The sequence below is a fragment of the Rhincodon typus genome, chromosome 2 (assembly GCF_021869965.1).
Source record: "Rhincodon typus isolate 14 chromosome 2, sRhiTyp1.1, whole genome shotgun sequence".
Taxonomy (NCBI): domain Eukaryota; kingdom Metazoa; phylum Chordata; class Chondrichthyes; order Orectolobiformes; family Rhincodontidae; genus Rhincodon; species Rhincodon typus.
The window spans coordinates 99,155,379-99,170,903 of NC_063333.1; the positions used below are offsets into that span (position 1 = coordinate 99,155,379).

General features: G+C 37.9%; 1 protein-coding gene across 1 annotated transcript in view; it reads right to left on the reverse strand.

Moving 5' to 3' along the window:
* The window catches only part of pde11al (phosphodiesterase 11a, like), a 279,256-nt gene that overhangs the window by 115,827 nt on the left and 147,904 nt on the right, over window positions 1-15,525 (reverse strand). The window contains exons 7-9 of the mRNA XM_048614034.1: window positions 8,182-8,257; window positions 6,453-6,520; window positions 3,540-3,632 (exon numbers count right to left, since the gene is read on the reverse strand). Coding sequence (XP_048469991.1) covers window positions 3,540-3,632; window positions 6,453-6,520; window positions 8,182-8,257 — 237 coding nt within the window. The remainder of the gene's footprint in view (window positions 1-3,539; window positions 3,633-6,452; window positions 6,521-8,181; window positions 8,258-15,525) is intronic.

Genomic DNA, 15,525 nt, shown 5'->3' on the forward strand with positions numbered 1-15,525 from the left:
CATCCACACACTAAAGAGACTCAAACAGACCAGCCTACCTAAAAATGAAACCTGAAGGGACAAATACACCTCCGATTCTAAGGCCTCCCAAAGGTACACAAATCGGAACTACCCCTCAGACCCATAGTCTCTCTCTCTCAAGTACACTAAGATACAGGTTAGCCAAGGAATTACAATGAAGACTAAAGCACCTCATCAACAACTCACCCCACTCAATCTACTCAGCCCAGGAGTTCCTCGAATCCCTCAAAGACACAAGAATAGACGAGAACGAGACCATGGCGTCCTCTGACGATACAGCCCTATTCACATCGATTGACATACCACTAGCAAGAGAAACACAAGCAATGCTACTGAAATAAGTGGACCCAAGTAACACCATCTCCACAGAGAACATGCTGAAATTACTGAACCTATGCCTCATGACCCACTTTACCTGTAATGCCAGATCTACAAACAAATCAACAGGACACCTATGGGGTCACCCACCTCTTGGCTAATAGCAGAAGCAGTGATGCAGAGACTCGAAAGCACTGCCCTTCTGCAGATCAAACCCACACTATGGATCCGATATGTGGACGACACTTTCGTCATCATCAAACGGACTAAACTAGAAGAAACACACCAAATTATAAACAACATTTTCACTGGCATCAAATTCACCAGAAAAGTAGAAAAGAACGAACAGCTCCCATTCCTGGATATGATGGTAGAATGCAGGGCCAACTGCGAATTTCTGACCAAAGGCCACACACACTGATCAAGTCCTATATTTCAACAGTAACCACCCCAACACCCACAAATGCAGTTGCGTAAAAACACTATTCAAATGAGCCAGAACTCACTGCAGCAACCCAGAACTACACCAAAATGAAGAAGAATACCTCCACCAAGTATGCAGAGACAACGGATAACCGAACAGCTGGGACCGACAGTGCCTGTCGCACAAACAACAACAGGAAGATACAGTACACCCCAACACCCTTGTCACATTGAAATAGCAAAAACTGCAGATGCTGGAATCAGAGATAACACAGTGTGGAGCTGGAGGAACCCAGCAGGCCAGGCAGCAACAGACGAGCAGGAAAGTTGACGTTTCAGGTCGGAATGGTCCCGATCCAAAATGTCAAATTTCCTGCTCCTCGGATGCTGCCTGGCCTGCTGTGCTCCTCTAGCTCCACACTGTGATACCCTTGTCACGATACCATACATCAAGAACATATCTGAACTGACCACAAGACTCCTACGGCCACTGGGCATCAGAGTGGCACACAAACCATCATCAACCTTACACCAACTGCTAACAAGAACCAAAGATCTCTTACTCACTATGGGACAGGACCAACATAATATATGAGATTCCATGCAAGGACTGTGACAAACATTACATTGGACAGACAGGAAGGAAACTGGTTATAAGAATAAATGAACACCAACTAGCAACAAAAAGACACGACCAATACTCACTCGTCTCCATACACACAGACACCGGTTTGATTGGGACAACACCAGGATCCTGGGACAGGCCAAGCAGAGACAAGCATGTGAATTCCTAGAGGTCTGGTTCTCGACTAAGAAGGCCATCAACAAACACATAGAGCTAGACCCTATATACACTCCACTGCAAAGGAAAACCGGAAGTAAGGTAACCCAGCTCAACAGACACCAGAGTTTAAATAACAGTTGGGAAAAGACAACAGCGCTTCATTGGAGGCTGCACTGATGATGTTACCCAGCAGGGTAATGAAACATCTGCGGAACAACGAACCAGCTTGGCAAGCCAAGCAACCACAACATCCACAACCCGAGCTCCAAAACTACTCAAAAACCTTAGACACCAGGCATTGTTATCACATGGTCTGCTATTACACTTAACCCATCGTTAGCCACTAATAGTGCCCATTCGCAATTATTCATTCTCCTAGGCTGACCATTAACAACTCCTTTGTCTATTCAACTCTTCTTCTCTCTCTTTGGGCTCTATCTGCACCTATCTCTTATCCTTACCCCCTCCCCATGAAATAATTCCATGAAGGCTGGTTTCCTATCACCAAGGCACCCTTTCTTTACACATGCATAGTATTTGACATTGTCCAATTGGCTCAGAGCTGGCTCCTCATGTGAACAGAACCCTTGACACTCCTGTTTATATATATCAGCCAGGACTCCCTGATTGGACCAGGTTAACAGCCCCAATCAGGAAACTCATATTCTATGAGGTCCATCTGACTGACCTCGTTCCAATCACTACACCACTCACCCTAACTTCTGCATAAAAAATCATTTTCCTCGCTATCATCAGTTCTGAAGGAGGGTCAATGAACCCAAAATGTTAATTCTGATCTCTCTTCATAGAGGCTGCCTGACCTGCTGAGATTTTCCAGCAATTTCTGTTTTTGTTTCAGACATCCAGTATTCTCCATTCCTTTGGTTTTTGTTAGTAGAAATGAGTATTCATTGTGAACTCAATATATGCAAATTTTACCTCTGCTAAAGAACAGGGCAACAGCTAAGCTGTTGGACTCAGGCCTTTTAATTCTCAAGGACTATTAAGATCTATAACTACATTTGCCGTTACCTTTCTGCCTGAGCCAGGCACACATTCTTTATAAGTTCACTATTTGTAATTGTATGTTTGGTGGTTGGATGTTGCATTTTATTGTTTTGGGAGGTATTTGTTAATAAAACTCCACTCTCTTTCACTCAAGAAAGCCTAGAAAATGGCATTCCTCCATTTTTGATCTGGTTAACCAAGTTTAGTTGAATTCTGAAAGCTACGTACTAAAAAGGGAAAACACAACAAAATAATTGCGTGTGAACATGAGAAGGTTAAAAAAGTAGAGGAGCTGTGATCCTTCCTCACCTCACAAGACCATACCACAATTACACTGTCAAGACATCCTGTGCCCTGAATTATTTATACCCACAACAAGTTCAGCTCCATTTTATAATTTTTAACGATCCTGAGGCCCACAATTATGATCCATAAAAAAGCTGCTACAACATAGCTCAAGGGCTCAGCAGAGAATGCTGTAAGTAAGTAAGAAGGCACAGTGGGATGGGGATAATTGGCAGCCAGCCATCAGGGACTGTCAAAGAGTTATCGGGAGAAATTTGTTTGCATTGTACTGCTTTGAATGACATTAAGCAAACACCCATAGATTCCCTGGGAGAACGCTGCACCACAAGCCTCTAGCTGCTTGGCATGCATACAGTTTGTCATTGATAGCAATGAAGGACGCACTCATGATGGCTGGCAGTATTATCTGACCCTGGAGAACTGACATTGTCTGTGTAGTGATGCTACACAAACAAATTTTCCCCCTTGACATCCAAGGAGTGAGCAGGAGATTAGAATGTAGGACATTACTACATTCGTCTCTCAGTATAGTTTCTCTCTGAATATGTATCCATAGTTTTCAAAATGTATTTGTACATACAATGTATGAAAAAATCATAACATTTAATTATTCATTGAACTCAACATTTTCCATATTTCATCAAACCTTTGCAAAATACTTTTTAAAAACCAGACTCACATCAAGAGCCACCGACTGTTTTGCCCAGGATTTCTTCACTTGGTTGTACATTATTGTATTGTTGATGCCAAGACCACAGAAGATGACAAAGGCCTAGAACATGCAAAAGAAAACACAAGAATATTTAATAAGAAATCGCAAACAACTTGACTGTAACAACGGGGTGATAGACTTTCAACTACATGAGTCATTAAAATATGTCTCATGAACACCAATTTAAATATATGAATTCATCTCACAACTTTTATTTAGGGAGATCCTCATCATTTTATTTGGTTAGAAGGATAATTTCTCATGTTAAATATTTCATCACAGATTGTGTGAGTGAATAAACCATAGATTGCTTGCACAGATTCTGATTAAGAAGTCATATTCCAGAAGTAAGCAACACATACTATTTCACTGGTACCATAGAGAGCACAGTGAATCCGGATCTTGTCAGATTGTGACTAATGTACTGACATTATCTGCAACTGTCATCAATTGAAGAAAATATCTGGACAAATTGCTATTCCAGCACACTGCAACATATGAAACGTGCATTAATTTTAGTGTGTTGGTTTAGGTAAATTGTTTCAGCATGGATAAATTGCCTCTAATGCAAATGGAGTACAATTTACTTCTTTCACTTAGAGAAAGAATTTCAAGATCAAGTTCCCTTTTAAAACACTGCAAGCAATTACAACTACCTTTACCAGTCTTTAAATTTTGAGTTTCACTGTGCATCAACAATATTCTAATTCATTTTTCATGGTCATTTTTCATAGGAAAATACAATCAATCTGAAAATCAACACAGGAAGTAGTATGCAACATATATACCTTGAAATTCCATAAAGATCAAATACATGGATAGAAAAGGTTAGAAAGATATGGGCCAAGTGCAGGGAAATGGGTTTAGCGTGGATGGACATTTTGGTCAGTACAGACCAATTTGGGCCAAAGGGTCGGTCTCCATGCTGTATGACTCTATGATTCTCCCAAACTAACAACTTTGAGTGGTGTTTCTTGGAAATGCTAACAAAACAGTATAAATACAGTGTGTGCAGAATTTCATCAGAAGGTATGGTGGGAGACTAGGCAAACCTAGGGAACATGATGAAGTTTTGATTGTGATACAATAAAGAAGCACACGAACGCACATAATGAATGGCTATTGTTTTTCTTCATCAGAGGGAACACTGCCTAACAATGACCCCTTACGAAACTAAGACTAAACATCTGTGGTTATTTAATTATCTCTGCCCAACCTGCAGCTGATCAAGAAAGTTTAATGGCACTGGTTCCAAAAAATTGTCAATTCCTCAAAATCAGCATTCCTGATCTCAATAAGCATGGTTTACTTTGTTTTACTTCATCCCTAACATCTTGTCCACATAATTCCTTTTATTTTTCATGTCTAGCTCATATACTCAAACAATATACTACATATTTCTGCAAATTACTAAACAAGTTACTGTACAGAGGAAGTATATTCGGTTCTTAAGGAACTGTGCTTCATACTCCCTATCAAGCATTAAAAGGGGCTCTCTCTTCAGATGTTATACTTTTCCAAACACCATATTTGTACCCTTTGACCTGAGGACTTGCTTTATCACACGTTTGCAAAATTACTTCTTTGCTTTTTAAGGAATTGAAAGATTGCATTGTACCCCACATCAAAATCATCAATACTGATCTACCTTTGGATGGGATATAAATAATTTCTGCGACCCATGTGAACAAAGGACCTCTGTCAGTCTTGTGGCTTTTGAGGCTCTTTCATCATAACAGAATTCTGCTGTGCCAATACAAAGCACAGTCAAAGCACGTTGATGAAGAATGGTCCCTCAGTATTTAAAATAAAACAAAATTAGAAACCTGTTCCTCCGTAACTATTACAATTTTTACATATGGCACACAGGGAGAATCTTCCCCCATAATTACTTATTATTGATGTATAAAAGCACCATCTTTAGGGCAATATTGCTACATACTGAACAGTGATATAGTGTGGCCATCAAAGCACTAAAAAAAATTCCTGTTCAGCTCTGATTCTGGTAACAATCATTCTACACCTCTTTTGCAGTTTGGTTGTTTGGTCATAGCTCATTGAATCCCTGCAGTGCAAATATAGGCCACTCAGCCCATCAAGTCTGCACCAACCCTCCAAGGAGCATCCCATCTTATTCCTGTAACCCCACATTTACCATAGCTAACTCACCTAACCTGCACAACCCTGGACACCATGGGGCAATTTAGCATGGCCAATCCAGCTAACTTGCACATCTTTGGACTGTGGGAGGAAACTGGAGGACCCAGAGGAAACCCACACAGACAAGGGGAGAATGTGCAAACTCCACACAGACAGTCACCCAAGGCTGGAATTGAACCTGAATCCCTGGTGTTGTGAGGCCACAATGCTAACCACTGAGCCACCTCTAATGACATAAAATTCCTTTTCTTTAATAACATAAAAGTTACAATGCATTAAAATCACTAGAAACCATGAGAGATAAGGATTATCTCAGTTAATCATCATTCTTTAAATAGTTTACTTCATGAATGACTGAACCAATATCAGTATTTCTCTATAAGTCATGGACCTCTGATTTAAAAATAAGTGGTATTTATACAGTTAAGCACAAGGAATCATTCTAACTACTTTGCTTCTCATAGGCCTCATCACATAAACAATCATACATTCAACCAATCAGTAGACATTCAACCAGTAAATGACAGAGATTAACATTAAGGGACATCTTGCAAATAATATCCAAACTCCAAAAGCCTTTTTAACAGTGTTATGTTAAGTCTTACATTAGAAAGGTTTCAACATCATGCATTATGGCACAGAATGGGATAGATATTGCATTTTTGAACAGCTATGATATTTTAATTTGCTAATATAGTATAGGAAAAGTAACAAGCTCACATCAAACAGCCTTTGATCGGCATCATCAAATGCTTTTCTATCCAATCTGTTAAGAATTTGCGCAACACCTATAGCAGAAAATAAATTTAAATGACTCCACTGGTGTTGTTTCTAGGATCTGAAGAACTTTCACTATGATTTTGTTTGACAACAGGTATAGCTCATTATTATACCACATTGGGAGAGATTATCGCAAACCTATTATAGATTATAGGTTAATCATTATAGATTAGGTGAAATGATTCACATTTTGAATATTACTATGCAAAAATATATCAGACACCATCAAAAAATTTTATAGAGATGATTAGCCACGCTAACCAATAGTTAACAAAATAGAAATTTCTGGAGTTCAGCAAGAAAATGTAGTCAAGATGATATAATAATACAGTACAAAGCTTTAGCCTTTTTAACTCTGCACAGTATTTCAGAGTTCTCAGCCTCCATGACTACTTATTAATGCACAATTTTTCCTCATCTGGCTCAGCTGGAAACAAGTATATGACTGTAATGGGAACAATTTTACTTTGAATTTGCATTTTGATTTATAAGTTCTTACATTTGACAATCACAATCTAAATTTTAATTCTAAACTTATTATTTGATTAGTCACATAGACACTCCTTCCAAATGATCTCAGATCTAAACAGTTTCTGACTTTGCTTTCACATTAACTCTTCCAAATTGAAGACTATCAGATTGTCCAGAATTCAAAATGAGCTCGTAGAGGTACCTTCACTCCAGTACAAATTATGATGAGAACTGTGACAAATCAGATGAACTGCAATGGTAAGGAAAATAGTGTTGTTCTTTAACAGATCAATATCGTCCCAAGGACTGGTGTGAAAATGCGGACAACTATGCTAACATTGTGAAACACTTTATGACATGACTAGTAATGAAAAAGTGTGTAAAACTGGCTACAATCACTTGAATACTCACCAGCAGAAAAACATTTAAGCAGTGCAGACTTCACACTGAAGCTTCAAGAAACCCAGCTTGTACAGCAGAAGCTCCTAATAACTATTTGTCAAGTCTATTCTGCCTGTTATATTTGTAGACATTTTATTGACTACCAATTTTGAGTGTGTGATTTCTCCTGTTTGATATATATCCTCATAGATGATTATCAGTGTCAAGGTCTCTTTCCACTTAGGCAGAAAAGCTGTGAAAAATAATTCACTGTATTAAATGACATTCCCACATTTCATAAAAAAATTAGCTGCCTATGCATATGGAACTAGAAGATATTATTTATGATACAAATTCCATGCATAGCCTTCAACTTATTCATAGATGCTAATTCAACTTCAGCACTCAGACTCAATCAGTTAAATCTGCACACCAACTAAATCTGGCATTTTCATCATCTGAACAGCTGAGCTACTCACTTGGTAATGCTACCTGGACAGTCAGATTGCATTATTCCCCCACCATGATCTGCCGACACCACCCAAATTAAAAGTGCAGCCAGTTGCTTCTGGATGTTGTTTGGAACCAATGTTCTTGTGCAAAAAATTCAAAACAAAATTGCATCATGTTTTCGAAGTGTGGCCTATAAGTGCAGACTTACATTGTGTGTAGAATCTGATGGGAAGTAACAGCTACATACAGATTCAAATTTGTTCCACCTTCATGGGTACGCACGCGGAGCAGGAAATCAGCATTAAAGGCCTTTCTTTATTATCGATGAAAACATGTTTAAAGTTATATCTATGTCTCCACTCACCAATGATCTGATGATTACTGTTCCAGATGGGAACACACAACACTGAGCGAATGTGAAAACCAGATATCTGGTCTGCCTGAAAAGTAAACAGGCAGTGAAAATATGAGAATCATTAACATTTTTTTTCCAGAACATGAAAGATATTGCACTATCTTCATGACAAAATGTATTCTGTGGTAATGTTGCCTGATCACTTAAACTATTGATTGGATGGCAAAGATGTTTAACACTGTCTTCTTCCTTCCTTAATTAATGGGCTCAAAGTTTATGATGAAGGTAAAGCCATGTATAGCCACTATCTGAGAAGCAGGTAATTATAAGGCTTGTATTGATAATGGCGCCTTATCATATTAAACATTTCAAAACATGATGAATTATTTTTCAAATGCAGCTACTGCTGTTGTGTAGGCAAGTAAAGCAGCACTAAACATCAGCAAGATTACAAAAATAATGAAATAGACGTTTTAGGTGGTATTGGTTAACAGAGAAACATTATCCAGAACTGTTCCCTGCTTTTCTTCAAACTGCGTCACATAATTTCTAATGTTCACCAGAATGTACAATTCATAGGATGGAACTCAGTTTTAACGTCTTTTCCAAAATACAGTACTTCCAACAATGTTTATCCACCATGAGATGCCAGCCTAGGTTACATGTTTAAATCATGTTTATATACTATAGATTATAAATTATATTTATATATAAATTGAGCCTAGCTAAATCTGCTTTTAAAAAATTAAAAATCAAGTAGAATGACTGTAAGTTACAGTTCTAATTCACATATAAAGAATTATTTTAAATCTGAAACAAAAGTTGCAAACTACAGACATGTTTAACTCAAACTAAAATCCACTAACTTTTTACAAGTAATTTCTTCATTTTTATTTTTTGATCAAATTGTATCCCTTTTCCCCAAATATATTTTCATCCATTTCACTAACTACCTAATGGACACTACAGCATATCCCCTGTGGTTTTGAGAAGTCCTCAGCCACAGACTAGTTCAACAGATCATTTGATGCAGTAATTATACTGTTCGACATTATACTATAAATTAGCCCATTTCAAATCTCAATAGCATTTTCATTTGAATTTTTAAAAATGCAAAACGTGGATATTCAAAATTGAATGAATAAATTGGGCAACTACCAGGGAGCTCTTCAAGTCTCATCTCTCTCTCCCATTGGAATGATTTGAACAGATATTCCTCACTCTGCTAAAGCACAGCAAAATCTAAACATTGACATTCCCCCTACCCCTATTAAATTCACAACATATGAATAAAAATGATTATTTTTCTTAACAAAGCCAGTACCCGATAGATACCACTGCGAATGCTAAGAAAAACCTTTGCTGAAAGTAGAAAATACCATCATGGGCACAGACGAAGTCTCAACTGGAAAATTGTTGTTCTTTATATATGTATCACCATTACCTTTAAATACACAGACTATTTGGAATCAGCACTAGTTCAAGTCTGGCAACAGTTCAGTGTTAAAACTGATGTTCAATGCTCATTATAATCTCACTCCAGCCACACAAAAAAGAAAAAAAATTACAAATATGCAGTGCCTCATTACATCTCTCGAAAACACCCCGAACTATTTCGTGCAAAATAAATCACTGAACTGCAGGCACTGTTCTGCAGGTGAATACACCAGAGCTTTTTTTGTGCATAACAATATCCCACAAACAGAAATGAACAATTAGTGAATGTATTGTGTTGGTCAAAGGAAGGCTAGGACACCATAGATAACATTGCAAGGTCTCTGATATCCACCGGTTCTGATAATGGATGCATTGGTTTGATTTCTCATTCACTAACAATAGAGATCTCCGTTAATACAGCAGAGAAGTGTCAGTCTGAAGTACCTAACCAAGAACTGAACCCATATTTGTCAAAGTCTGCAATTTTATTTCAAGACTAGTAAATGTGCAGAAAATTAGACATTTTTCAATGTTTCCTTTGATGAAGAAGAAATGTATACTGATATTTATCGAATTATAGGGGAACCTACCCCATCATCACAACATGCTGGTAATCACTGGTGCAACTTCCACTTGTGGGTCACTGGCAAAATTCATCCTTGTCAGTTTACACTCTGTAAATTCCATTTGTGCAGACTGTATATTCTCTGTTTGTTTGATTTCTGCTTTGTATAATACTAATGAGATAGCTTGTCCAAAGTTTTCTGTTTTTGTGTAAAGTTATATTTAAGAGATGGATTAATATTTGATATTTATGTAATAGCTCAGTTGCAGTTCAGTATTTCTTTATGACTGAACTCCTAGAGCTGACTGTATGGCTTTAATCACAGACAGAACAGCTGCTTTAATATTACATAGATTTTTCTTCATTTGCAGCAGCCAAATCTCAGAAGGGTTGTAAAACCTGGCATCAGGATTTCGAGGAGGAATTGGGGCACAGCTACTGACATCTCTTTTTGTAATCACTGCTGTATCTCTTGTAATTGCGGAAGTAGTGATCTGATGGAAGTGGCATTACTATAAATTATATCCTGTGAACTCTTAGTGCATCCAGAGTGAGCAAGGGGTGCTCAGCTGTGCACTAAATAAATGTGAAAATCTGACAGAGAGCCTTTGAATCCTGGATTCTGGAAAACCTTTGTTACTATGGTGATCTGTCTTTTTTTTTCGTTTTTTTTACGGGTACAAATTGTTCTGCACATAATAAAACAAAATGTCAAATACATTTACTTGTGCATGATATCACAGTGCTGAGCATCTGAAAGAAGCTTTCAGTGTACATTGATTCATTATGAGAAAAGATTCATTCTTTAGCTATTAGTTTCTAGATTTACAATGGCACTCTGACTGACTCAGGCTCTGCAATTTTTACAATGATGCATATATCTGAACTTCAGCTATACAGAGAATGCTGACTTTGTGTCATCACACTGCCACCTTTCGTTGCTTGGAGACACAGCTGAGATCTTAAGTTAACTCTAGCGTAACATCAGGTCAAATTTATGCTGCAACTGAAAGAAGAAAAAGATACAAATCACTTAAACTGCAATATAAGAAGACTGTGACGCACTGTAGTTCTTACATCACATTCGTCTTGGAATGCTTTCTGTGGTTCTTGATTGGTTGCTATAATTTTGGTGTAAATGAGTAGCAAGTCACGTCTACTCTGTCCATCTGAGCTTTCTAATGATTTCACAGCCAAGTAGGAGATGGCCTCTCCTTTTCATCACCCTAATCTTCTGCCATGAGGAATGTCCCAGCACTCTTTTTATTAGGATTTGTAATGGACTAGACTTTATTGAAAAAAGCATTAATGCATTAGTATTAATGTGCTAATCAGTCAACAATGTGTGGCAAGGAGAATGTACCTCCTGATTTGCACATCATGACAAGTTGCTGAGCAATTTATGCAGCTTCATAGTTGCTTTCCTATAAATGAATGTGCACCCCTAACCTCCCTACAGGTTTCATGACGATGCTGCATTTGCAAATGAATTGCTGATTAAACTTGCCGCAAAATATTAAGTCTAATAATTTGTAACATGAGTACACTTAAACAATGTGTTAATTGTTAGCGACTAGCAATCAACCCCTCTGGCCTTGAAAATGAACAATTAACAGTGAGGAGTCTGATCCTTCAGGCTGTGAATTATTGTTGGAAAAAAAGATTCTTCTTTCTTTGACTTAATCCAATCATTTGTTTCCATTCTCTTTTTTTATGGACCAGATTAGAAATTGAATTCATTCCTATTCATATGCCCGGTGCTTACTACTTCCTCCATTAATTTCTCAACTCATTTCAATATACCCCACACCCTAGTTTTGCAATTCTCAGCTTGCATTTCCAGCAACTTGGAGGACAAGATATAAATTGAAATGTAGAGTGCAGTTAAATATCAACTAAACCAAACACACTGTGAGATGCTCCAATTTTGTAGCATTGGTGACAAAACAGCTTAAGTTATTATACTGTACTTGAATATTTCTTAATCACTCAACAGCTTATTACTAGGTTAAAAAAATCCATCTTGCAGACTGACTCTTTTGGGCAAGCCATATTTAAAACAGCCACTTATTGAATTGTTAATACTGAAGGTTCATCCTTAACACCCATATTCGTATATTGATTGATCATTCCAAAGCACACCTAGGTTTATTTTCTTTGAAGATCGATAAGGGTAGGTAATACCAGACCCAAGGGGATCAACAAAAAATAACCCGATTACACAGGTCTGATTATTAATATAAAAGATAAATGATATAAATAAAATTAATGGAATACATTTTAAAGTTTAACACCCTTGTTAAACTTTGGAGGAAGTACGTCAATAGACTAAAGAAATTGGACTGTTTTCTTTAAAGCTTAAGAGTAAAGTTGATTGAACTGTTGTGAATCATGAGCAGTCTGGACAAAGTAGATGGTTCTTGAGGTTAACATGAAGACCCTATCTTCTCACTGCCACCCCTTGCTTCAGGCATGGTGATCGTCAGGTTAAACTCACCACACAGTATTCTTGCTAATGAAACAGCAACCCATGATCTTCTGGGGCTATGATGACTTTGACTTTCCCCGTGGCAGATAGAATGAATACCAGAAAATACAGGTTTATAGCAATTGGCAAAAGTAAGCAATGGTGACATGAGGAACAATATGTTTTTGACAGTAATTGGTTAGGATCTGGAATGCACTTCCTGAAGACAGAGGAGGCAGTTTACAGAATGGTTTTCAAAAAGAAATCGACAATTATCTGAAGAGATGAAATGTGCAAGGCCATGGGGAAAAGCAGGGAAGTGAAGCTAGGTAAGTTGCTCTTGCAAAGAGCAGACACAGATACAATGGTCGGAGTTATCTCGTGTTGTAACCGTTCTATAATTCACTGTTTCTTAGAGTGCTCATAACAAATAGATCCCAAAACAGTAAGAAGGAATTTTGTTGATTTTTTTCTGAGGTGCAAATATGTTAATGTTGTCTATTCATTCTTATATTCTAAATTGTATACGGTTAACTGATTTTGACATGATCTTGAGCAGCTCAGCAGAACCAAACGGCATAGCTTCAGATGTCTTTCAGCTGCATGTTCTGGGCATGAAGTGGCATTTGGGATTCACAAGGCCAACATTGGTTACATTTAATGGCAAGTTTTTGAATGTGGATGAGTCACTTGGAAAAATATGAAATGTAGATCGATCGATTTATGACTGAACTGCACAATCCACAAATACGTACAAGTATTTCTGCTATAATGCATGTTTTGTTAACACGAATTAGCTGTAACGCGATTGATGAACAGTGGATGTTGTTTGGATAACGCAAGCTTTCTGCTGTGCAGATATTATGATTTTCTATAGCGATTTCCCTATAATGCGAATTACAATGGCAATTTTCTATAGTGCAAAGTCGCACAAGAACACAGCTATCACATTACAGGAGAAATACCTGTATTGTACATTAAGATATAAAGAAAGGCTTAATGTATCTGATGATTTCAAGAAGTCTCAAAACACTTTACAGAAAATTATGTACTTTTGAAAGTTGCCTGTGTAATGTAGGCAAACATCATTTAACTTGCACACCAAAATTATGTGGCATTCAGGAGAAATAGGAGCTAAAAGATTGTTTCATGATTGACTCTTCGAACAGCAACAGCAGCTTTGGAGCCAACCAGACAGCAAGCTATACTAGACCTGGTACTTTACACCAAAATGTAACAAATCAATGAGCTTATAGTGAAGGAATTCCTAGGTACAGTCACAGTAATCATAATATGTTTAAATTTTGTTTCAGTTTGAATGACAGCATGGTTGGTCGATGACTACTACTTCAAACTTATAAAAAGGCAATTATGAGGGCATGAAATTAGAGCTGGCTAAAGTGAGCTGGCAAATTAGGTTCACTGACAGCTAAGAGATGGCAGCCCTTTGAAGGGCTATTTCAGATTACACAGATAGGTTCATACCAAATGTAAAAAATGTCAGGCAAGGATCCATAATCTGTGGTTAACTGAAAAGATTAAAGACAGTATCACATGCAAAAACCTGTAGCAGATGACAAGATTGAACAGAATATATATTAAAAAATCAAAGAATAATTAAAAGGTTAATAAGGAGGGAAAAATAGAGTACAAAATAAAGTTATGTAAAAATAGTAAGAAAAATAGCAGGAGCTTTTGTAGATATTTTAAAAAAAGATGGTAGATGAATTGATCAGGTATTTTGCACTGGCCTTCACAATAGAGGATACAAGGAATATAACTACAAGTACAAATATCAATCAGGAACTGCAAGGGAGAGAGGAACCCAAGAAACTAAAAATTACAAGGGCAGTGGGCTGATAAGTTCCCAGGTTCTGATGGACTACATTTTAGGGTCTTAAGAGCAGTGGCACAATAGTTGATCCATCAGTTTTAATTTTCCAAAATTCCTTGTGTTTGGGGAAGGATCCATTACATTGGAAAACTGTAACCCTTTTACTCAAACACAATCACCAGACTTACTGCAACAGATCCTCTGTCCAGAAACAAAATTGAGGAAGCTATGCTTTTGTTATACAGGATACTGTTAAGACCACATCTGGAGTAGGGTACTGAATTGATTTAAGGAAGGATCTAAATGCACTGGAAGCAATTCAAAGGAGGTTTACTGGACTAATATCTGGAATGAGTGGGCTGTCCTTTGAGGAAAGGGTGGAGAGGCTAGGATTTTATCGACAAGGACTTTAGAAGAGGTAATTTTTATGAAACATATAAGATTCTGAGGGGTCCTGACAAGGTGGATGTGGAATGGTTGGGGAAAGGATGTTTCCTCATGCAAGAATCTAGAAAGAGAGGTCATTGTTTAAATAGAAAGGATCACCCATTTAAGATAAAGGTGGGGATAATTCTTCCCTCACAAAGAAAACTCTCTTCCCCAACTGAACCCCACTGAACTTTAAGGCACTGTCCAACCCACCTCAAACCCAATGGATGATACATTGCACCTCAAATCTTCTACTCCAAGCACCAAACCCTTCAAAAATAGCCCTGCATCTCTCACCCTCATTTAATTCCCATCAGATCCAGTACATCCTCCCCACTGACCCAATGTGGCCAGACACAACATCACACCCACTAACAGGAACTTGAACTGACACCCATCATGCCCTGTGGGATCTCAGCTGACACCACCCACGCCCAGAAACCGACACCGTCATACATAATAATTCATGATCCCCACCCCAACTCTGCTGAACTCAACATCCAAGTCAACGTGAACTGACACTACCCCACCGCTAACCTGATGCCCCCAACCTATCCTGAGCACTCATTCACTTACTAGCACCTTAACCCACCACCAACATATGGCACCCTGATGCCCACC